Genomic DNA, 22,294 nt, shown 5'->3' with positions numbered 1-22,294 from the left:
GCAAGGAAGGATCTGAACTGAGTTGAATTGTAGGACACGCAGCTAGTATCAGAAAATTGCTTGGTGTGGGGGAAAAAAATCCACATATTTGACAACCAGGAGCATCAGAAGTGTTCTGTGTGGATTGTGGTTGTTCAGTTGTTCAATCACGTCTGAGTCTTTGCGACTTCATGGACTGCAGCCCACCAGGCTTCCCTGTTGTCTTTCACTATCTCACTATCTCCTGGGGTTTGTTCAAACTCACGTTCATTGAGTCGGTGATGCCATTCAACCATCTCATCGTCTGTTGCCCCTTCTTCTCCTGCCCTCAATCTTTCCCAGCATCAGGGTCTTTTCCAAATGTCAGCTCTTTACATCAAGTGGCCAAAGTATTGGAACTTTAGCATCAGTCCTTCCAGTGAATATTCAGGGTTAATTTCCTTGCAAGGTTGATCTCCTTGCAGTCCAAGGGACTCTCAGGAGTCTTCTCGAGCACCACAATTGGAAAGCGTCAATTCTTTGGTGCTAAACCTTCTTTATGGCCCAACTCTCGTATCCATACATGACTACTGGAAAAAACCACAGCTTTGCCTGTACAGACCTTTGTTGGCAAAATGATGCATCTGCTTTTTAATATGCTGTCTAGGTTTGTTATAGTTCTCCTTCCAAAACTGGGACTTTCCTGGTGGTTAAGACAGTTCAGAATCTGCCTGCAATGCAGAACACCTGGGTTCAATTCCTGAGTCAGAAAGATCCCTTGGAGAAGGGAATGGCTACTCATTTCAGTATTCTTTCTTGGAAAATTCCACCGACAGAGGAGCCTGGTGGCGTACAGACCATGCCATATTTCAGAGCCTCTCGCCCTCTAAGATGGTCCACACTGTCTGTGGAATGTGTTTCTCCCTGAGTAAATCTGCTTTAACTCTGCTCTAACTTTACTTCGGCTCACTCTGGAAGTATTTTGTGCATGAAGCCAAGGACCCACATTTGGCGGTCCACCCCAAGGACTCACCTGAGATCTGGGACATGACCATCCTTTGGGTCCCAGTTTCCTGTGATATCTTAATTAGGGGATCGTGAAATTGGGATCCTCTCTTAGAATGCTTTCTCTGGCACCTCTGTAGAAGTTAGGCTGGGGGGAAGTGGATCAGCAATTGTTTGAAATCAGCATTTTAACATGTCAAAAGCCTAGAATCTGCAGTCAAGTGATTCTGCTCTCAATTGTCAAATACAGCCTCCTGTGTTCAAAAACAGGAGCATGTGTCCCTTGGACAGCAAAGAGATCAAACCAGTCAATCCTAAAGGAAATTAACCCTGAACACTCATTGGAAAGATGGATGCTGAAGCTGAAGCTCCAATATTTTGTCCATCTGTTGCAAAGAGCCAACTCATTGGAAAAGACCCTGATGCTAGGAAAGATTGAGGGCAGGACGAGAAGGGAACGACAGAAGATGGGATGGTTGGATGGCATCACCAACTCCATGGACATGAATTTGAGCAAACTCTGGGAGACCATGAAGGACAGAGGAGCCTGGCAGGCTGCAGTCCATGGGGTCACAAAGAGTCAGATGCTACTTAGCAACTAGGACAACAAATGTGTTTGAATCTACGTAGAGAAAAATCTGTTATGGTGCATATAGTATGAGAGAAGACCCATATTGCCTTTTACGTTAATCTTCTGTATCATTCAAAGTTTTTCAAGGGAGCCATTGTCCTTGTTTTTGTATTCAGAAAAAAGTAATGTTATTATTATTTTTAAATAAATCCCTTTCTTTTCCATGGAGCTCAAAATGACAGCATCTAATGAAGTCACAGACCAGAGTGCTGTGAGAGACTGTGCAAATCCACTGGTTACCCAGGCAACCCAAAGGCAGTGGATGATGTGTTCTCCGAGCCCGGCCTGATAGATGCCCTTGGCCGGGTTCCCATGGGATTAGCCTGAGGAGCCGGCTGGCCCTGAGACAAGCTGAACTGCAAGTCAGGAGGGGTCTTTCTTTTCCTTTCTAGGAACCCCAAGTCCTTAGGCCTCTTGTCATGCTCTCTGCTGCTCCCCTCACCCACACTAGAGTAGATCACACATTTCACGTTTCATTGAAGTAGAGCATAAATATGCCTTTCAAATACAGCAGTGTGTACATGTTAAACCCCAACTCCATAACTATCCCTTCTCCCCATCCTCCCACCCCCCCCAAGCATAAGTTTAATCTCTAAGTGTGTGAATCTGTTTTTGTTCTGTAAGTAATTTCCTTCCTATCGTGTTCTTTTTAGATTCAGCATATGAGGGACGTGCTATGACATTTATTTAAAATGGATAGCCAACCACAGCCGGCCGTGCAGCACAGAGAACGCTGCTCAGTGTCACACGGCCGCCTGGATGGGAGGGACAATGGACACAGGTGTATGTAGGGCTGAGTCCCTTCACTGTCCACCTGAAACTGTCACAACATTGTTCATCGGCTTTAAGCACAGACGCAGTTGCTTCAGTCGTCTCTGACTCTTTGAGACCCCGTGGGTCGTAGTCTGCCAGGCTCTTCTGTCCATGAGTTTTCCCAGGCTGTCCCTGAGTTTCCAAGAACGCTGGAGTGGGTTGCCGTTTCCTCCTCCAGGGGATCTTCTCAACTCAAGGATCGAACTCGCTTCTCCTGCATTGCAGGCAGATTCTTTACCCCTGAGCCACCAGGGAATTGGCTTATACTCTGATGCCACATAAAAAAGGTTTCTTTTTTTTTTAAAAAAAAAGGAAGAAAAGTGATACGCGACGCTTGTAGTCTTCCCTTGTACCATCCCTGATCTCCTCCAAAAAAATTTACATTAAAAGCAAACCAATGAATCACCCATCCTGTGTTTTCTTCTCTGAAGCCAGTTCATTCACAACTCTACTGTCTCAATGAAGCCACACATGAAGTGTCCACTTCACCCAGCCAAGGCTGAGCCAGGGAGGAAATGATGCATGTCTTCAGAGAAAACCACAGGCCCAGTGATGACAAGACAGGGCAGATGGACCATGTCAGGAAGATTCACAGGGGCTGGGGCAGCAAAGAGCAACCAAGGCGCTGGTGGCAGAGGAACCAGAGGGCTCAGAAGGTTGTCGGTAGGAAGAGATTTTCCGCTACCCTTCTAGATGCTTCTGGTCAGACTAAAAACTGAATCGATGTGAGACAGAGTAAGGGGAGACAATCAAACAGAAGTTTAGTATATATCCTTGGTGGCTCAGATGGTAAAGTGTCTGCCTGCAATGCAGAAGGCCCAGGTTCGATCCCTGGGTCAGGAAGATCCCCTGGAGCTGGAAATGGCAACCGACTCCAGTATCCTTGCCTGAAGAATCCCCTGGTCAGAGGAGCCTGATAGGTTACAGTCCGTGGGGTCGCAAAGAGTTGGACACGACTAAGCGATTTCGCTTTCTTCAGTATACATGGGAGAGATCCAGATAAACTAAGGCACTCACCAAAATAATTGAAGTCTTCATTTTAAATAACATCTTCAGCTAGAGATGAAAGAGGATGTGGGGGATAGTGGTTGGGAACCACAAGGGGCAAAATTGCAATTCACATGAATAGCCAAGCAAATGTCTGGTAAACACATATTTGCTGGGTCACACAGAGACAATGGGTCACGCAGAGACAGTGGGTCACAGAGTAGGCTCTGATCTCTAAGCCCTGTCAAGTTCCCCTAGCCCCACCGAGCCCAGATCTTTGCAGATATCTCTGGTGATAGCTCTATTCTAGGGAACTCCCTCCATCTGAACTCTTTTAGACAGTTAGGAGGAATTTCAAGGTTTCTTCCCGACTCTTTTGGGTCTTGATTCTTTTCAGCTCAAGATAATCCACATGCCAAAGAGACATTTCAGGGAGGAAAGTTTTGCCCCCACAAGGTGATGCTTAAGGTGTATGCATGCGTGCTCAGCCCCTCAGTTGTGTCCGACTCTTTGCGACCCCATGGACCATAGCCCACCAGGCTCCTCCTTCCATGGGACTTTCCAAGCAAGAATACTGGAGTGGGTTGCCATTCCCTTCTCCAGAGGATCTACCTGACCCAGGGATTGAACCCCTGTCTCCTGCCTTAGCAGGCAGATTCTTTACCACCGAATCATCTGGGAAGCCCCAAGGCCTAAGGGGCTTAAAATCTGACAAAGAGATGGCAGAGCAGGGATATCAGCACAGAGAGACCAACCCATTCAAGATACACGGAGTGAGAGAGCAGGACACGTGTGGCTCATGGCAAGTCCTTGGTCTGATGGTGCCCACTGGGTGAATGTGAAAGAAGTCGCTCAGTTGTGCCCGACTCTTTGCAACCCATGGACTATACAATCCATGGAATTCTCCAGGCCAGAACACTGGAGTGGGTAGCCTTTCCCTTCTCCAGGGGATCTTCCCTCCAGGAGATCAAACCCAGGTCTCCTGCAGTGCAGGCAGATTCTTTACCAGCTGAGCCTTGAGGGAAGCCCAGCTGGGCACAGCCTAAGACACTGACATCACTCTTACGATTCATAGCAGCAGCCACACCATACACATTCTACATCATTCCAGTTCTTCTTGGATTTTGTTTCTCTGCTATCTTTCTTGCCATACTCTGCTCACTTCACCCATTCTGAGCTTGACCTTGTTCCCAGCCCCCTCCACTCCCTGTCAAGCTGGCGTCCCATCACACCGTGGCCCCCAGAGTATCCTGGATTGAAGGAAGGCATTCACTCTTCCACCTGGTGCCTGAGTGTCTGTTCAGCCTGGAAGTTGGAAAGCATGACCGGGAGCTTCAGGAGGCAAGGCTAACTGGTGTCCATGTTCTGAGTCAGGGCAGGCTAGGAAGTCACAGTGGGTCCAACACATTAGGTCTGAAAAAGCTGTGGAGCAAATCTAGGATCAACAACAGAGAACAATCCTTCACTCACGGGGATTTCTGCTGAACATCTTTTTAAAATGCATTGTCTCACTCTTCCTGGTTGCTCTAGGTCTTCACTGCTGTGAGGTTTTCTCTAGTTGTGCATGATGGGGCAACTCTGCACTGCAGGGCACAGGCGTCTCACTGTGGTGGCTTCTTTGGTTGTGGAGCACAGGCTCTAAACTCCTGAGCTTCAGTAGTGGCAGTATTTGGGCTCAGTAGTTGAACACAGATTGAACTCATCAGGTCCCTGCGTTGGCAGGCTGTTCTTATCCACTGTTCAGTTCAGTTCAGTTCAGTCACTCAGTCGTGTCTGACTCTGCAGCCCCATGAACCGCAGTACACCAGGCCTCCCTGTCCATCACCAACCCAAACCTATTTCCGTTGAGTCGGCAATGCCATCTAACCATCTCATCCTCCGTCGTCCCCTTCTCCTTCCATCTTCAATCTTTCCCAACATCAGAGTCTTTTCAAATGAATCAGCTCTTCACATCAGGTGACCAAAGTATTGGCGTTTCAGCTTCAATATCAGTCCTTCCAATGAACACTCAGGACTGATTTCCTTTAGGATGGACTGGTTGGATCTCCTTGCAGTCCAAGGGACTCTCAAGAGTCTTCTCCAACACCACAGTTCAAAAGCATCAATTCTTTGGCACTCAGCTTTCTTTATAGTCCGACTCTCACATCCATACATGACTACTGGAAAAACCATAGCCTTGACTAGACAGACCTTTGTTGACAAAGTAATGTCTCTGCTTTTTAATATGCTGTCTAGGTTGGTCATGACTTTCCTTCTAAGGAGTAAGCGCCTTTTAATTTCATGGCTGCAAGCCATTGGACCACCAGGGAAATCCTACTGAGCACCTTTTACTTGTTAAGCACTGGGCTAGAGGCCGAAGATACAATGAACAGAGTTAACCCCATCGCTCCATGGCTGCTGTTGCTAAAGCTAGTGGTTTTCCTGATTAGAGCATCTGGTGTCTGCTCTGACTGGTCAGGCCTGTGACACAGTGATGGTTAATTATTTTTCATGTCACCTCTGGTCCCTGGCTGGCTTCCCTGTTAGCTCAGCTGGTAAAGAATCTGCCTGCAATGTGGGAGACCTGAGTTCTATTTCTGGGCTGGGAAGATTCCCTGGAGGAGGGCATGGCAACCCACTCTAATATTCTTGCCTAGAGAATCCCCATGGACAGAGGAGGCTGGTGAGCTACAGTCCATGGGGTTGCAGAGAGTCGGACACGACTCAGCAACTAAGCACAGCACTGTTCCCTGGCCTTGTGAGAGGGCAGATACAGATGTTAAGCAATATTGATAGTGATAAATGTATAATTACAAACTGAAATAAGGAAAAGAACTTGGAACTTGACCTAGACTGGGAACGGTGGTCAGGGAAAGCTTTGGGGAGTAAGCAAGCCTTGAGCTGAGATCCAAATGCTGGGCAGGAGATAAATGGCAAAGACGTGGAGCAGAGGCTTAGAGACGTGGAGTGGAGGCTTAGAGCATTGTGAGCACAAAGGGAGACCCAGACCGCTCTGTGGCTGGAGTTTGGTTGAATCTTCTAAGGAGAAGGGGTAAAATGCAGGGTTGATGAGCTGTGAAGTGTTCTGAGTTGACCTGGGCATCAGTGCCTGCTGTGGTCTAAATGTTTGTGTCCCCCCACCCCCAGACTCAGTCCAAAACATTAAAATCCTAATGCCTGAAGTGATGGTTTGGGGACATGTAAGCCTTGAAGGTGGAGTCCCAATACATGAGATTAGTGTCTACGAAAGAGACTCAAGAGAGAGCCCGAGCTCCTCCTTCCATGTGAGGGCACAGCAGGGGTCTGCTGGCTTATCTCCCAGGATGAGGACCCTCACCAGAACGTGACTTTTCTGGCACCTTGATCTTGGGCTTCTCAGCCTCCAGCACTATGAGAAATAAATTTCTGCTGTTTTTAAGTTACCCAGTGTGGTACCTGTGGTAAAGAACCCACCTGCCAATGCAGGAGAACTAAGAGATGCAGCTTCTATCCCTGGGTCAGGAAGATCCGCTGGAGGAGGAAATGGCAGCCCGCTCCAGTGTTCTTGCCTGGAGAATCCCAAGGACAGGATCCTGGCGGGCTACAGTCCACAGGATCGCAGAGTCGGGTATGACTGAAGCGACTTATCACGCACCCAGTCTGTAGTATTTAGTTATAGCAGAAGCCAAAACGGACTAAGACAGTAATCTTTCTTTTCGACGGGGGAGGGACAAGAGTTAGTGAGATTTATTTAAGGAGAGATGGTGGTTCAAGGCACGAGCAGCTGAAGTGTAAAGTGATGGACTTGGCGCCGCTGTCCCCACTGCAGGTTGGATAGAGTGCACGGCAAGAGGCAGTGGGAAGTTGCCTGGGCCAGACAAGCCAGTCCATCCAAGTCTGGCCACGCTGCCGAGGGCTGCCATTCCACGTAAGAATCCCCACCTTCATCACTGAGATACCTCATAAGCAATGGGAGGGGATTTTACGGGAGAAGGGACACAGGTGTATGTATGGGCTAAGTCCCTTCACTGTTTACCTGAAACTACCATAATATTGGTAATCAGCTGTACCCCATTTCAAAATAAAAAGTTTAAAAAAAAGAATAACAACCTCATGTGCAGACATGGTGAGCCAAGACATCTCTCCCCTTCGCCTTTGGCTGGTGAGGGCCAGTTAGAGTTGGGAGCTTGTCAGTTGGGATTCTCAATTGCAAACAACAGAACCACTCCAGCTTAAGCAGAAAGCACTCATATTAATAGAATCGCCAGGAAAGCCAGGGGATGGCGCTTCCAGACTATGCCACCCTGGTGGTGGTGGTGGTTTGGCCGCCAAGTAGTGTCTGACTCTTTGCGACTCCAAGGACTGTAGCCTGCTGGGCTCCTCTGTCCATGGGATTCTCCAGGCAAGAATGCTGGAGTGGGTTGCCATTTCCCTCTCCAGGGGATCTTCCCAACCCAGGAATCGAACCCAGGTCTCCTGCTTTTGCACGCAGATTCTTTCCCAGCTGAACTACCAGGGAAGCAACCTGGAACCACACCCAAATTAGCAATGTCTATCCACCCAGCAGAGCCATTGAGCTCAGTCACAGCAACCTGCATCACCCAAGACACTCTATCATCTGTTTCTTACATATTAACAGGGCCATCTTAGACAGACCAGGACCCACTTTGTCTTGGAATGCTTTGCTTTCACTCAGGGCCAGCTACATAATTCACAGGTCCCAGTGAAAAATTAAAGTGCTGAGCTCCTTGCCCCAAAATTAAGAATTTAAAGACAGAGGAATTAGACCAAGCGTGGGCCTCTCTGAGCATGGGTCCTTGTGTAACTTCATGGATCACAGTGTCTGCCTCTTTTTCCTCTGGGTTGACCAGATTTATGTTGTTTGGACACTTGTCTATCCTGCTGTTGCTGGACATGGTGGGGAGAGGTGGTAACTCAAGTGATAATCCTCAATAATAAGATAACTGGTAAGGTCTGGATCCATCTGGAAACCTATCAGAGCTCATTGGGTGGGGAAGGGAGGTATCATAAAATTCTGGGGCCTACACAAGAAGGACAAAGGATGAATTCCAAAGCTGATCTAGGAACAGAAGCCGCTTTGGCAAGCTTGCTCTCTTCATAATGCTGGACTTCTTGTCTCGGGATGCGGGTTGTTATGGTGAGTGAACTGGGACAGAAGTGTGAAACACTACAGAGAGGTTTTTCTTTCTTCCTTCTTTCTTTCCTTTTGTCTCTTTCTTCTAGAAAACTTTGGTCAAATGTATTCTCCGGAGCTAAAGTGAGACATCCATAACCCGGTATTTCATGACAAAGGATACATGCATTCAACATTTCTATAAAAAGAAAAAAAAACACCCCAAGATTCAACCATCCATACCAGGCTTCTCCAAAACCCATGGGGCCTCAGCTATGGAAAGCATAACAGCACCTTGATGCTGGTAATACTGCATGCTCATCTGCACACCTGGAAGGATTCGAGCTGTAAGACTAACTCCCACCTACAGGGCTCAGGGGGTCTGAATAGGGGTCCAACAATGTCCGCTCTGGGAAGGAGTGATAGAAAGGATGTTACCCTGACTCGTGTCCTTAAGTGTGCTGAGCTGAGGAGGACAGATGCAAGTGTAGAGAAAAGGGGAGCCCGGTTTGAGACAAGAGAGTCAAAGTGTAATGGAGAAGCCAAAACAAATGGCAGGTGGAGTATAGGGCTGGAGATCTAAGACTGAGAAAGTGGAAAGAGGAAGCGGGAGTGAGTCCAGAGGTCTCTAGAACAGAATCCGAGTTGTGGTTGTTGTGGTTTTTAACATTCCTGGGGACTCATTTAGCGCAGCAGATGGGAAGGCACCCCAAGTCTAGAGTCAGTCCACCTAGCTGTAACACTTCCCCTCCATGACTAACTGGGCGACCTAGAAAAAAGTGATTTAACCTTATCAAGCCTTGATTTTCTGCAAAGATTAGACAGTAACGAGGATGAGACAGTATGAGATAGTAATGAGGAGAGTAACAAGAAGTACATGAATTATTCAAGTAGATAACAATGACTGGTTTTTGGTAGGAATTCAAGAAATACTGGGCAGTGATGGTGATGATATTGAAGTTTACAAAGATGGTGATGATGATGGTGATAAAGGTGACTGATATTGATGGTCAAGGAACCTGGCCTCTCCTGAACCCTGGAGTGAGCACCATGGGGAGGGGTGGATGAGCGTGTGGACCCCACAAGAGGGGTAGTGGTGGGCGATGAGGCGCAACCAGGGGAGGAAGAGACGGGCAGCACGGGGAGCTAACGAGGAGACCTGTGCTCACTGCCAGCGAGACATGCCCAGGGCAGCATCTCAGCCGCTCTCTAGTGAAGCACAAGGTTGAACTGTAAATACATGTTATACACAATGACCATCAGACTCTGGGCAAGTGTTTACCAAAAAATGGAGTGAAGTCAGGAGGAAGAGAGAGCCCTGCTCTCAGATGAGCACATTTGAGGAACAGCTCTGTCTGAGATGGGCAATTCTTTTTCTCTCTGGAGGTTTACAGGAAATGACAGAAAGTGAAAGCTCCCATTACCACTTGTGGGCACCAGGGCACCAGATTACGCCAGTTCTCACATCTGAACCTCCCACACCCGACCTCTGTGAAAAAATAAGGAGCAAGAACAGAGAAGTGTCCGTGACAACTTCTGGTTTGGTTTTTGTCTTCTGGAAATGTGTATTGCGTTGAATGACCATACACAGAAGGCAGGTTTAGTTTTCTTTTCCTCGTTAGAAAAGGGATGTGAGCTTATTAGAGAAAATTTGGAAAACACAAAAGGTCAAAAGTCAAGAATAGGCATCACTGAAAAGACCATTCTGCAGAGATTACTGCTCTGCATTTGGGCTTCTTTTCGATCCCTGGGTTGGGAAGTTCCTCTGGAGGAGGAAATGGCAACCCACTCCAGTTGTGGGAGGAGACAGAGGAGCCTGCTAGGCTATAATCCATGCGGTTGCAAAGAGTCAGACATGACTGAGCAAATAACGCTTCCTTCCATTTATCTTGTGGTTCAGTTCCTAAGTCGCGCCTGACTATTTGTGACCGTGGACTGCAGCCCACCAGGCTTCCTTGTCTTTCACCATCTCCCGGAGTTTGCTCAAATTCATGTCGAGTCGGTGATGCCATCCAACCCTCTCATCCTCTGTCACCCCCTTCTCCTCCTGCCTTCGGTCTTTGCCAGCATCAGGGTCTTTTCCAATGAGCCGGCTCTTCACATCAGGTGGGCAAAGTATGGGAGCTTCCGCTTCCGCATCAGTCCTTCTAGTGAATATTCAGGACTGATTGGTCTGATTCGTTCATTTGACCATGTCTAGGTAATAGACACACACTGATGTGTTACATTGTTATTTTATTTGACAAGTGGATCACATGAGAAACAGTTTTATGTTCTACATCTTACACGTATCACTGACATTTTTATATGGCATGAAATGTTCTCTGAAAATGATTTACATACAATGAAATGACTCCTTTGCATGCAATTCTGAAACAATTGGAAGGAGAGTTGACAAACACAGAGACTCCTGTTCCCATCACCACAGTCAAGATCCAGAACAATCCGTCACCCCTACTAGAGCCCCTACGGGCTCCTTTTTAGTTAGTGCCCTCTCCAGTCTTAACACTGAAAAGTACTCCATTCCTATAATTTTGCTTTTTTTCAGAATGTCCTGTAAATAGAATGATATAGTACCTAGCCTTTCGGTCTGGCTTCTTTCACTTGGCACAATGCAACTGAGACTCACTCACACTGCTTCATTTATCCATAGCTGGTTACTTCTTACTGCTATAGTATTCCACTGTATAGATGTATCAGAGTTAGCTCCTCCATTCACTGATTGAAGGACAGTTGGGCTGATAAGCATGACTTTTCCTATTTGAATGATATCCCATCCTACAGATATACTGAACCATATGCAAAGAGTTCCCTATTACTAGAATTTTTAGTTCCCCCTCATTATAAATAACCATTAAATGGACATCTTCATATATAACTTTTTGCCTACCAAACACCTTTGAATATACTTGTATAGTTTACATATATTTGAAGCTGTCAACAAACAGGCAGTATGCTCTGCTGGTGGCATAGGAATATATGAAAATATATACACAGTTGTACTAAAATTTTCTTAAAATGTTTGCTTATATAAAACAGTCTGTGTCTCAATGCATTGTATTATGAAAATAAGAAAATAATAACTAACTTTGCTCTAATGAAGTTGTTTTTAACCAGCTAAACAGAACTAGATTAATTTCTGAAATCCTGAGCGTGTATATCACTCACAATCCATTTCAGAACAGTGTTCAGCCAGCAGGAAGCTTCTTTAGACAATGGAACCACTTGGTGTATACAGACAAGGATGACTGGGCAAGGGCAGGTTTCAGGTCTGCGGGCCACTTAGGGCAGCATAACTGAGTTTCTAGCTACATCTGAGCAACTGAAGCGAAAGCTGCTAAGAGAGGAAAGATAAAGCAGGCACCTTGTACTGCATAAAAGGCTGCCCTCTGAGTAGACGCTGCTGCCCTGCAAATTTAAAAGGAAACAGGAAAAAAAAGTCAGTATTGATGCATGGCACCTACTTTCGAAAAATACAGGCACACTGCAGGAAAATGTAAATAGTACAGAAAGGGACTTCCCCGGTGGTCCAGTGGTTAAGAATCCGCCTGCCAACGAAGGGGACACAGGTTGGATCCCTGATCCGGGAAGACCCCACGTGCGCGGGGCAGCTAAGACTGTGAGCGTGAGCTACTGAAGCCTGAGCATGGCATCTAGGGAGTAACCCCACTCACCACAACTAGGGAAAGCCCACGCACAGCAACGAAGACCCAGCACAGCCAAAATTAATAAGTCAATTCAAAATAAAGAAGTAGCGCAGAAAGTTACAAAGTGAAAAGTAAACGCTTCTTCGTTTTCAGTCCCTAAGTCGTGTCCGACTCTTTGCGACCCCATGGGCTGGGGCCCACCAGGCTCCTCTGTCCATGGGATTCTCCAGGCAAGAATCCTGGAGTGGGCTGCCATTTCCTCCTCCAGGGGATCGTCCCTACCCAGGCCTCCCTATTCCCACTATGCATAGAGATAATTCTTGATAGTTTGAGCTGTCCTCTCAGGACACTTCCACGTGCATGCAAAGAAATTAACACATCCTTTCATCTAAGCACAAATGGAATCCACAATTTGTTTCTTCACCCACCAGGACATCTTGGACCTGCTTCCATACTGGTACATATGGAAGTACTCATCCTTTCTCCTGGATGAATTCTGAGTGTATGTTTGTACCATAAAGTTACCCAAATTCAGCAGTATCTACTGATGGATATTACACCATTAGAGTTTAACTGGTGATGAAAAACCAGTTATGACATAAAGATATTGAGAGAGGCTCTGGCCAAAATAGGGACTATGGCCATAGCGATTAGGAGCTGACCTCCAGATTTTTAAAAACAGAAGTAATGAATTCTTTGAAAGCAGTCAAAGATAACGTTTTTAAAATTAGGAAACACCCTGATGTCTTTATTCCCTGGCTCTCTCAGTTCAGTTCAGTCGCTCAGTCATGTCCAATTCTTTTCAACCCCATGAATCGCAGCACGCCAGGCCTCCCTGTCTATCACTAACTCCCGGAGTTCACTCAGATTTGCGTCTATCAAGTCCGTGATGCCATCTAGCCATCTCATCCTCGGTCGTCCCCTTCTCCTCCTGCCGGGAGCCAGTGTGAGGAATCCCGCCCGTGACAAGGTCCTGAGGAAGGAAGCTGACATACGCAAGGCGTGCTCAGACTTCAGGGACCCCTCTGGAAATTCCTAAGCGTGTACACCAACAAAAATCTGCCGGCTTTTGTGCTCTGCTTTTCCACTCTTCTGACATTTTCTGGAACAAGTCAATTCAGGGCTTTAGTCTTCTGCATTTGAAAGAGTGTTTCAATCCAAAAAACCCTCTGATGGCTTTCTAGCCTGCCTGCAGGACTCGTACAGCTGCGCGTGTGATTGTTTGAGGCCTCCTGACCGCAGGAGGCACAGGAAGCTTAAAACATCCTAGGAATGTAGGGGCTTCCAAGGAGTCAAAATCATTAGAATAGGACTGATTAAAAGTTTCATTTGTTGAGTCAATGCTTGCTGCTAAATTTTCATATCCTTTATATTTAGATATAGTTGGTATATAGAAATACAAGTAGTAGACCTGGTATTAGCAACATTAGATCTTTGAGTTAAGTACCTTCTTTGTTATAACTCACTGCGCCTTTGTTCTATAGAGATGTAACTTTAATGCTTTAAGGAGATGTAGATTAAAGAAAAACACTTCAGGGGAAACAAAAATAACATTCATTAAGGAAGAGAGCCAAAAAGTGTTAACAAGCCTCTGGGCCAGAAGATAATGTAAATCACCTGAGACCTTTTGTATACAAAATGATATACAGAAAGAATCTGGGCTGCGAACGCTACATAATTTTGTGTTACCCATTGATCTCCCTGTTTTATCAAAAGTATAAAAGGCCTTCTGAACAATAAAGGATGGGACCAGCTTCTCAGGCCAGCTTCTCGGACCAGTTTCTCGAACTAGTCTCTCGGCCTGGTTTCTTGGGACTCTGGCTCCCCCCGTCTTTCTCTCTCTCATTTTTTCTCCCTTTCCCTCTCTCTGCTCTTTACTTTAATTTCAGGCTGACTCTCCACCTGGGGCGCGGAGGCTCGCCAGGTCTACTTACTTGCCCTGGCTGTTAAGACCTGCGCGAAAGGGAGCTTAAGGCCAGGCACCCTTAGATATTCAAGCGGGCGCTGGTGGCCCAATGTGGATGGTGCAAATTCCTTGTCTGGAATTTTATTGGTCTTCCGCGTAAACCAAGCTATTCAGCCCTCTTCCTCCACTTAATCTTCCTACTACTCTATAGTTTCTTAATCTAATCTTATATCAATCAATAAACAAGTCTTTCCACGCCAACGCCGCCCACCCTTCGAATTCCCTGGATCCACCGGGGCTGGACCCCGGTATCCTGCCCTCAATCCCTTCCAGCATGAGTCTTTTCCAATGAGTCAACTCTTCGCATGAGTGGCTTATGGTTGCTTACTGCACCTGAGTGCTGATCACCCCTTTTTCGCTAAAGCAATCTCCAGCAGTCCACAAAGTTGTACTATGGCTCCCCCTGCTGGACATTTTCTATAACTGCACATCTGATTCAGTTCCGCTGCTGCTGCTGCTGCTGCTGCTGCTGCTGCTGCTGCTGCTGCTGCTGCTGCTGCTGCTGCTGCTGCTGCTGCTGCTGCTGCTCCTGCTGCTGCTGCTGCTGCTGCTGCTAAGTCGCTTCAGTCGTGTCCGACTCTGGGCGACCCCATAGACGGCAGCCCACCAAGCTCTCCCGTCCCTGGGATTCTCCAGGCAAGAACACTGGAGTGGGTTGCCTAGACTTCATTCATTCAAAATTGATTCAGTTCAGTTCAGTTCAGTTCAGCCGCTCAGTCATGTCCGAATCTCTGCGACCCCATGAATCGCAGCACACCAGGCCTCCCTGTCCATCACCATCTCTTGGAGTTCACTCAGACTCACGTCCATCGAGTCGGTGATGCCATCCACCCATCTCATCCTCTGTCGTCCCCTTCTCCTCCTGCCCTCAATCCCTCCCAGCATCAGAGTCTTTTCCAATGACTCAGCTCTTAGCATGAGTGGCTTATGGTTGCTTACTGCACCTGAGTGCTATCACCCCTTTCTCGCTAAAGCAATCTCCAGCAGTCCACAAAGTTGTACTATGGCTCCGCCTGCTGGACATTTTCTATAACTGCACATCTGATTCAGTTCCTCTTCTAGACTTTCATTCAAAATGGATTCAGTTCAGTTCAGTTCAGTCGCTCAGTCATGTCGACTCTTTGCGACCCCATGAATCGCAGGACGCCAGGCCTCCCTGTCCATCACCATCTCTCGGAGTTCACTCACACTCACGAACATCGAGTCCGTGATGCCATCCAGCTATCTCATCCCTTTTCCTCCTGCCCCCAGTCCCTCCCAGCATCAGAGTCTTTTCCAATGAGTCAACTCTTCTCATGAGGTGGCCAAAGTACTGGAGTTTCAGCTTTAGCATCATTCCTTCCAAAGAAATCCCAGGGCTGATCTCCTTCAGAATGGACTGGTTGGATCTCCTTGCAGTCCAAGGGACTCTAAAGAGTCTTCTCCAACACCACAGTTCAAAAGCATCAATTCTTTGGCGCTCAGCTTTCTTCACAGTCCAACTCTCACATCCATACATGACCACAGGAAAAACCATAGCCTTAACTAGACGGATCTTTGTTGGCAAAGGAATGTCTCTGCTTTTGAATATGCTATCTAGTTTGGTCATTACTTTCCTTCCAAGGCGTAAGCGTCTTTTAATTTCATGACTGCAGTCACCATCTGCAGTGATTTTGGAGCCCCCCAAAATAACGTCAGCCACTGTTTCTACTGTTTCCCCATCTATTTCCCATGAAGTGATGGGACCAGATGCCAGGATCTTCGTTTTCTGAATGTTGAGCTTTAAGCCAACTTTTTCACTCTCCTCTTTCACTTTCATCTAGAGGCTTTTGAGTTCCTCTTCACTTTCTGCCATAAGGGTGGTGTCATCTGCATATCTGAGGTTATTGATATTTCTCCCGGCAATCTTGATTCCAGCTTGTGTTTCTTCCAGCCCACCGTTTCTCATGATGTACTCTGCATAGAAGTTAAATAAGCAGGGTGACAATATACAGCCTCGACGTACTCCTTTTCCTATTTGGAATCAGTCTGTTGTTCCATGTCCACTTATAACTGTTGCTTCCTGACCTGCATATAGGTTTCTCAATACTGATTAGTTTCTGCTTTTAAATAATTAACCCATTAAGACAGAGATAAACTTATTTTTACTTTCTAAGAAAATAAAATAATACAGAGCTGAGCACAGAAATAGTGGGTCTCCCTTCACCTTTCCCAGTTCTCACTCCCTTCCCTAGCTGTAATCACTGTTAGCGACTGGGAGTTTATCGTCTCAGATTCATTTCTGCCATTTACATTCAATATCATGCACAAACAGAAATATACTTTTGTTTTCTTTCACTTTACATGTTTGGGTCCACGCTCTCTGCGCTGACTTGACACGTGTTAGCTGAAGCTTTTCAGGCCAGTGTGGGGTTGTGCTTGAGGACAGCATTTATGCAGAGGGAAACACACAGAACTTGCAGTTACTTTGGTTTTAAAAATTAATTCTAGCTATTACATTAATGAATTCAAGATCTTGACTTCCCCATACACTTTTTCTATTTCATTTATGAATAGTCTTGTTCTACTTTAAAAGCCGAATGAGCTCTGATAATAACTTCTAAGGTGACTTCAAAATTATTCTAATTCCCAGAACATTTTAGGTTAGAGTCTTTTAAACTTTCATTTTAAAATATCACATTTTCTTTATAAAATATTGTTAAGTGACTTCAAGTGAGCAAAATCTTCTCAAATACTTGATGCTGGTAAATTTAATAAATGTATAACAGTTAATCTTAATTCTCTTAAACATTTCAGTAGTGGTTTAAAGAACAAGGGAGCCCGGCATGCTGCAGTCCCTGGGGTCACAAAGAGTCAGAGACAACTTAGCAACTGAACAGCACCAACGACTGATTCAAAAAAGGAAAAACCTCTAATGACTTTCAACCAAAAATTCTAAGTCTAAAATCAGTTATTTAAAAGTTAAATTTATATTGGAATCACAGGGCTATTCCAAGAGCTATTCGTATATGCTAAATCCTCTAAAATGTTATAAATAAGTCAAATATAAAAAAAAATACAGACTGTTACTAAACTTAACACAAAAGTAATATAAGTTGGCTCAACAACTGCTCATTAGATTCTGAATTTCTTCAGATGAAAAGTCCTTTTCTCCCCTACCCTAAGCAGGTGAAATTTGCTCTCCTACTTTTGCGACCTAGGGCCAGGGCGGAGTAGGGGAATACATTTTGAACAGTAAACTGGGGCCAAGATGAGAAAGCTGATTTTCTCCTCCGAACCCTGCCTGACACAGCAAGGCCTTATGTCAGTAACACGAATATGTCTGCCTCCTCATACCCTCACCAGTCCTGCGTGATGTGTGCCACTGCTTTATTTAAAGTGGAACCAACAAGGACCTACTGAAGAGCACATGGACCTCTGCTCAGTGTTGCGTGGCAGCCGGGATGGGAGGGGGGCCTGGGGGAGAATGGATACGCGCATCTGTGTGGCTGAGTCCCTTTGCTGCCCCCCTGAGACTATCACAGCATTCTTAATAGACTATACTCCAGTACAAAATTACAAGTTGTAGAAAAAACAGAGAGTATCTCCCATGTTAAAAAGGAAAAGAATCATGAGATATGATGGCGTACGCATACGACAGAATACCACAGGCAGGGGAGTGACACTGAGACACCATTATGCGAAGAAAGCAAGCTGCAGAGTCCTGTGTCTACTCTTCTGTATACGGAATGGAAAAGAGAAACATGTGTGTTCTAGCAAACACAGAATATTCTAGAAGGGCACAAAAGAAACTAGGAATAGTAGTTGCCTCTGGGTAAGGAAATTGGGCTTCCCAGGTGGTGCAGTGGTCCGGCTATCAATGCAAGAGACACAAGCAACGTAGGTTCGATCCCTGGGTCGGGAAGATCCCCTGGAGAAGAACATGGCAACCCACTCCAGCATTCTTGCCTGGGAAATCCCATGGACAGAGGCGCCTGGCGGGCTACATGGGGTAGCAAAGAGTCGGACCCAGCTGAGCACACACACACACACACACACACACACACACACACAGAAACTGAGCAATTAGAAACAGAGGAAGAAATCTTTCTCACTTTTTCTGCCCTTTTGTAACTTTGGATTTCATCCTATGCACATGCATTATCGTTTCAAAAGTTTAATATGATTTAAAAATATATCAGAATTAAGAAATGTGAAACTTCGTCAAGAGAAACCTCACCCCGAAAATGGAGTCAGGAGGCCAGAAGGGGGCGCTCTTAGGCAGGGCCAGGCACATCAATTAAAGAAGAATTGTCCATTACAGACCTCAAAAGAAGAACCACCAACAGGAACAAATGGTCAGTTAGAGGCCACAGCAGGAAAGATGTCCACACCATCTTCTGTAAGCAGCTGACTACCCCAGCAACTCAACCGAAGAGAAACTTTCATCACCTTGAGCTCTCACTTTTCTCTGAACATTCAAAACATCCCTTCCCAACTTCCTCCTTCTCTCTACAAAATAACACCCCTTTCCTTCACTCGCTGGGCCTCCCCTGCGGCTCAGCTGGTAAAGAATCTGCCTGCAATGCGGGAGACCTGGGTTCGATCCCTGGGTTGAGAAGATCCCCTGGAGAAGAGAAAGGCTACCGCTCCAGTATTGCCTGTGGCTTTTGCTATAGCTTGCTTGTCCCAAACTGCGATTCCTCTACTGGTCCCAAATAAACTCACTTTCTTTCAAAAAAAAAAAAAAAAAAAGCTTTTTTTGGTGTGGACCATTTTTCAAGTCTTTATTGAATTTGTTATGATATTGTCTCGGTTGCACATTTTGGTTTTTAAGCCACGAGACAAGGGGGGGTCTTAACTCCCCAGCCAAGGATCGAACCCACACTTTCTGCATTGGAAGGCAAAATCTGAACCACCGAACCACCAGGGAGGTCCCCCAAAATAAGCCCACTTTTGCTGGTAAAATAGCTTTCATTTCTGAGGTCCACAGAAGGAAATTTTAAAATGTGGTCCTGCCACCCCAGGTCCAGCCTTTGTGCTGCAGCTGGTGCAGCCGGAGTGGCCTTGCTCCCATGGCACACACGGGGGTCAGCTCAGCCGCATGGATGCTCAGCAAACCTGCACTGACCCAGCAGCGCAGAGATGGAGAGCAGGGCAGTGCACAAGTACCAACGTTACTCTGCAGCCGGGCATCTCAGGGGGTGGGCATGAATGGCACTGTGACCCCCCAGCGTCCTGTAAATAGGAAGGGCTGGCTATCTTCAGGAAGCAAGGAAGTTAAGTTAAACATTTACTTACGAACTTAAGGCACAGTCAGGATGAGTGCTGTGTTCCACACACTTTAAGAGCTTCACTGGTCTGCAAAATGAAAAGAAGTAATACTTAAGGATGACTCAAACATATGATTCATCATACGTTTATGGGGAACCTGCAAGGTACTGGATATACAAAGTCTCTGACCTTGAAGGACACAGTTTCTTTTCAAAAATATTAGCTGTCATTTGTTGAGCACTTACTATGTACCAGAAAATCTGATTATGTATTAAATATTTTACATAGATGATGTCATTCCCTCCTTACAACAACTGAACAGAGCAGGTACTAAGGAGATCAAAACAGTCAATCCTATAGGAAAACAACCCTGAATATTCACTGGAAGGATCGACGCTGAAGCTGAAGCTCCAATACTTTGGCCCCGTTATGCAAAGAGCCAAGTCATTGGAAAAGACCCTGATGCTGGGAAAGATTGAGGGCAGGAGAAGAGGGTAGCGGAGGATGAGATAGTTAGCATCAGGGACTCAGGGGATATGAATTTGAGCAAACTCCAGGAGATGGTGAAGGACAGGGAAGCCTGGCATGCTGCAGTCCATGCGGTCACAAAGAGTCGAACATGACTGAGCAGCTGAACAAAAACAACAAATTATTATCTGCAATCTACAGCTGAGAAAGCTGTCCAGAGGAACCTGGCCAAGTTCTCACAGTAGCGAGCTGCGGAGCTGACTTTGAACCTCCCCTCCAAAGCCTGGGCACGGAACCACTTCTGTAAAGACGTACAACTTTGCTTGGAAAATCTGTTGATAAGAACTTTGGGCAGAAGGTTGGACTTGAAGCACGTGGGTGATGGCTGGTGCCTGGGCTTCAGGGAAGAAAGCTAACTGCTTGCATGGTAAGGCGAGAAGATGCGGGTTCCAGGACAGTCTGGAAGGAAGGGAAAGTTCCAGGACAGTCCGGAGGGAAGGGAAAGACGGGAGCCTGGTAGCAGTGAGAGGCAGGCCAAGAGAGGATGTCAGTCAGCCAGAGGGTGGCTGCAGGGGACTTGGGAAGAACAGGAAAGCATCCTGTCTATGGCATGCTACGTGACCCCTCCCCAGGACTCTCTACTCAGTGGACACCGTTCAGATACATTCTTTTTTTTTAACAAGAGTAGTGTTATTGGATTTCCCTGGCGGGCCATTGGTTGCAAATCTGCCTGCCAATGCAGAGGACACAGGTTTAATCCCTGGTCTCGGAAGATTCGACACGGTGCAGGGCAACTCAGCCCGAGCACCCCAGCTGCTGAGCTTGAGCTCTGGAGCCCGTGTTTGACCACAAGGGAAGCCCCAGCACCGCAGCTAGAGAGGAATCCCCTGCTGGCTGCAACACGGGAAAGCCGCCTCACAGCAACAAAGATCCAGCACAGCCAAAAACTAATATTAAATTTTTAAAAGTAGCTTGGTATTGCTTTCACGCCTCCCCCCTTCCCCCACCAACACGCACTGAGTTTCACAGAGTGTGGGTCAATACATCGCAAAGCAGAAAACAGGAGGCAAGAGAGGCTTTGAACAAGGACCTTGCCACGATCTGCAGGACTTGGGGAGAAAGTTCGACCGCCGTGGCACAGAGATCAGTGTCACCTGAAATTTGACGGGCAGGGGATTCTCACTTACATCTGGGCTTGAGTCTGATCTGTTGACCCTGGTTGCTCACCCTGTGTTAAGCCTATTGTTATCTCCTCTGGGCGCCCAGGAGAAATAAAATCCCATCTGAACACAAGAGCCCACAGGTGGTACAGAAATAGGAGCTGGGGGCTGAGCCAGGCATGCAAGGGCACAGCCTGGGGCAAGCTTAGGTGGGGCAACATGACTCAGGAAAAGCAGGCTGAGTCCTCGAGGCTCACAGCTGTGAGTCAGGAAGGCAACCCTGGGCCCCACTTGACCTGATGACTTGTAAAAAGACAGCCTCCTCAGAGAGGTCCCTGGGCCAAAGCAAAGTGGTCATAACTGCAGAATATTTAGCCTTTTTTTTTTTGCTATCCCTGAGCTCTTTTAGAATCAGAATTGCCATTTATTTAATTTACAAAAACCTGATGCTGTAAGAAAGGAGGAATCTTAGAGCAGAAAGAAAAAGGGGAAGCTTCAAGGTCACACAGTGATGGGTTCAAAACTCAGCTGTGTCGCCGAGTGGTGACTTTGGGAAACTCGCTTAACCTCTGACCTTTCATTTACCCATTCATGAAAAGGGGATATTTATATAAAACAGACAAAATGAATCTATGGTCTTACAAGTACAGAGAGTGCTTCCTACTACAGGCGGATGGGGAGCCTGAAGGGAGACCAAGGAGAGACCGGGGTGCTGGTGACGCTCTGCCTCTTAATCCCGGTACACGTGTTCAGTGACCAGGGGAAAATTCATCCAACTGGATCCTTACGGTTTCTGCATTTTCCTGAACACAGATTATATTTCCAAAACAAGAGGATGTGCTTTACTTTTTGTTCAAAACAGGGTAACGACAACACCTGACTTCAGAGTCTTCTGAGAGCGTTAGCAATAACAGCCGAGGAAAACAGTCCAGCTTCAAGCTGTGGGGGAAGAACAGGCCTGTTCTGCTGGGGGGAGGCCTGAGGAAGGGGTGACCCACACTTCTGGGGGCTCTGCTCAGGTGGGAGGGTCACCAGGTGCCTTTTGAGAAGGCCAGAGGGCGGCAGGGCCAGCTGGACAGTCTCTGGCGCTGGTATAGGCTGCATGTGTGACGTGCTCCCTGCCGCACTCACAAACCTTCAGGAAAGCCCCTAAGTCACCGAGGTGTTGGGCTCCAGCCCCCGGGGAAACAAACAGGCCTGTAAACTCAGGAGCCGACACATAACAGGCACATAGAGAAGCAGGAAGTGATAGGTGAGGAATTCCCAGGCCAGGGGAGGGCTTTCAATCATCCCAGAATTTGAGCCAAACTTACATTTCCAAGAATCAGGAGCACC

General features: G+C 46.7%; 1 protein-coding gene and 1 non-coding gene across 3 annotated transcripts in view; one reads left to right on the top strand and one right to left on the bottom strand.

Moving 5' to 3' along the window:
* On the top strand, positions 3,179–3,250 carry TRNAC-GCA. Its single transcript has one exon. It is a non-coding gene; the product is annotated as a tRNA-Cys (tRNA).
* Positions 10,711–22,294, bottom strand: part of BST1 (bone marrow stromal cell antigen 1) — a 28,671-nt gene continuing 17,087 nt past the window's right edge. Inside the window, exons 8-10 of one of the 2 annotated variants that reach the window (XM_018049747.1) lie at positions 19,359–19,418; positions 18,298–18,383; positions 11,782–11,894 (exon numbers count right to left, since the gene is read on the bottom strand). In XM_018049747.1, coding sequence (XP_017905236.1) covers positions 18,335–18,383; positions 19,359–19,418 — 109 coding nt within the window. In that variant the 3' untranslated portion in view covers positions 11,782–11,894; positions 18,298–18,334. Of the gene's footprint in view, positions 11,895–18,297; positions 18,384–19,358; positions 19,419–22,294 lie in introns of both variants that reach the window. The other variant, XM_018049746.1, reaches the window with a different exon arrangement.

This window comes from Capra hircus, chromosome 6 (genome assembly GCF_001704415.2).
Source record: "Capra hircus breed San Clemente chromosome 6, ASM170441v1, whole genome shotgun sequence".
NCBI lineage: Eukaryota > Metazoa > Chordata > Mammalia > Artiodactyla > Bovidae > Capra > Capra hircus.
Note: the sequence above shows the minus strand (reverse complement) of the source record. Positions and strands in the feature narration are given on the sequence as shown.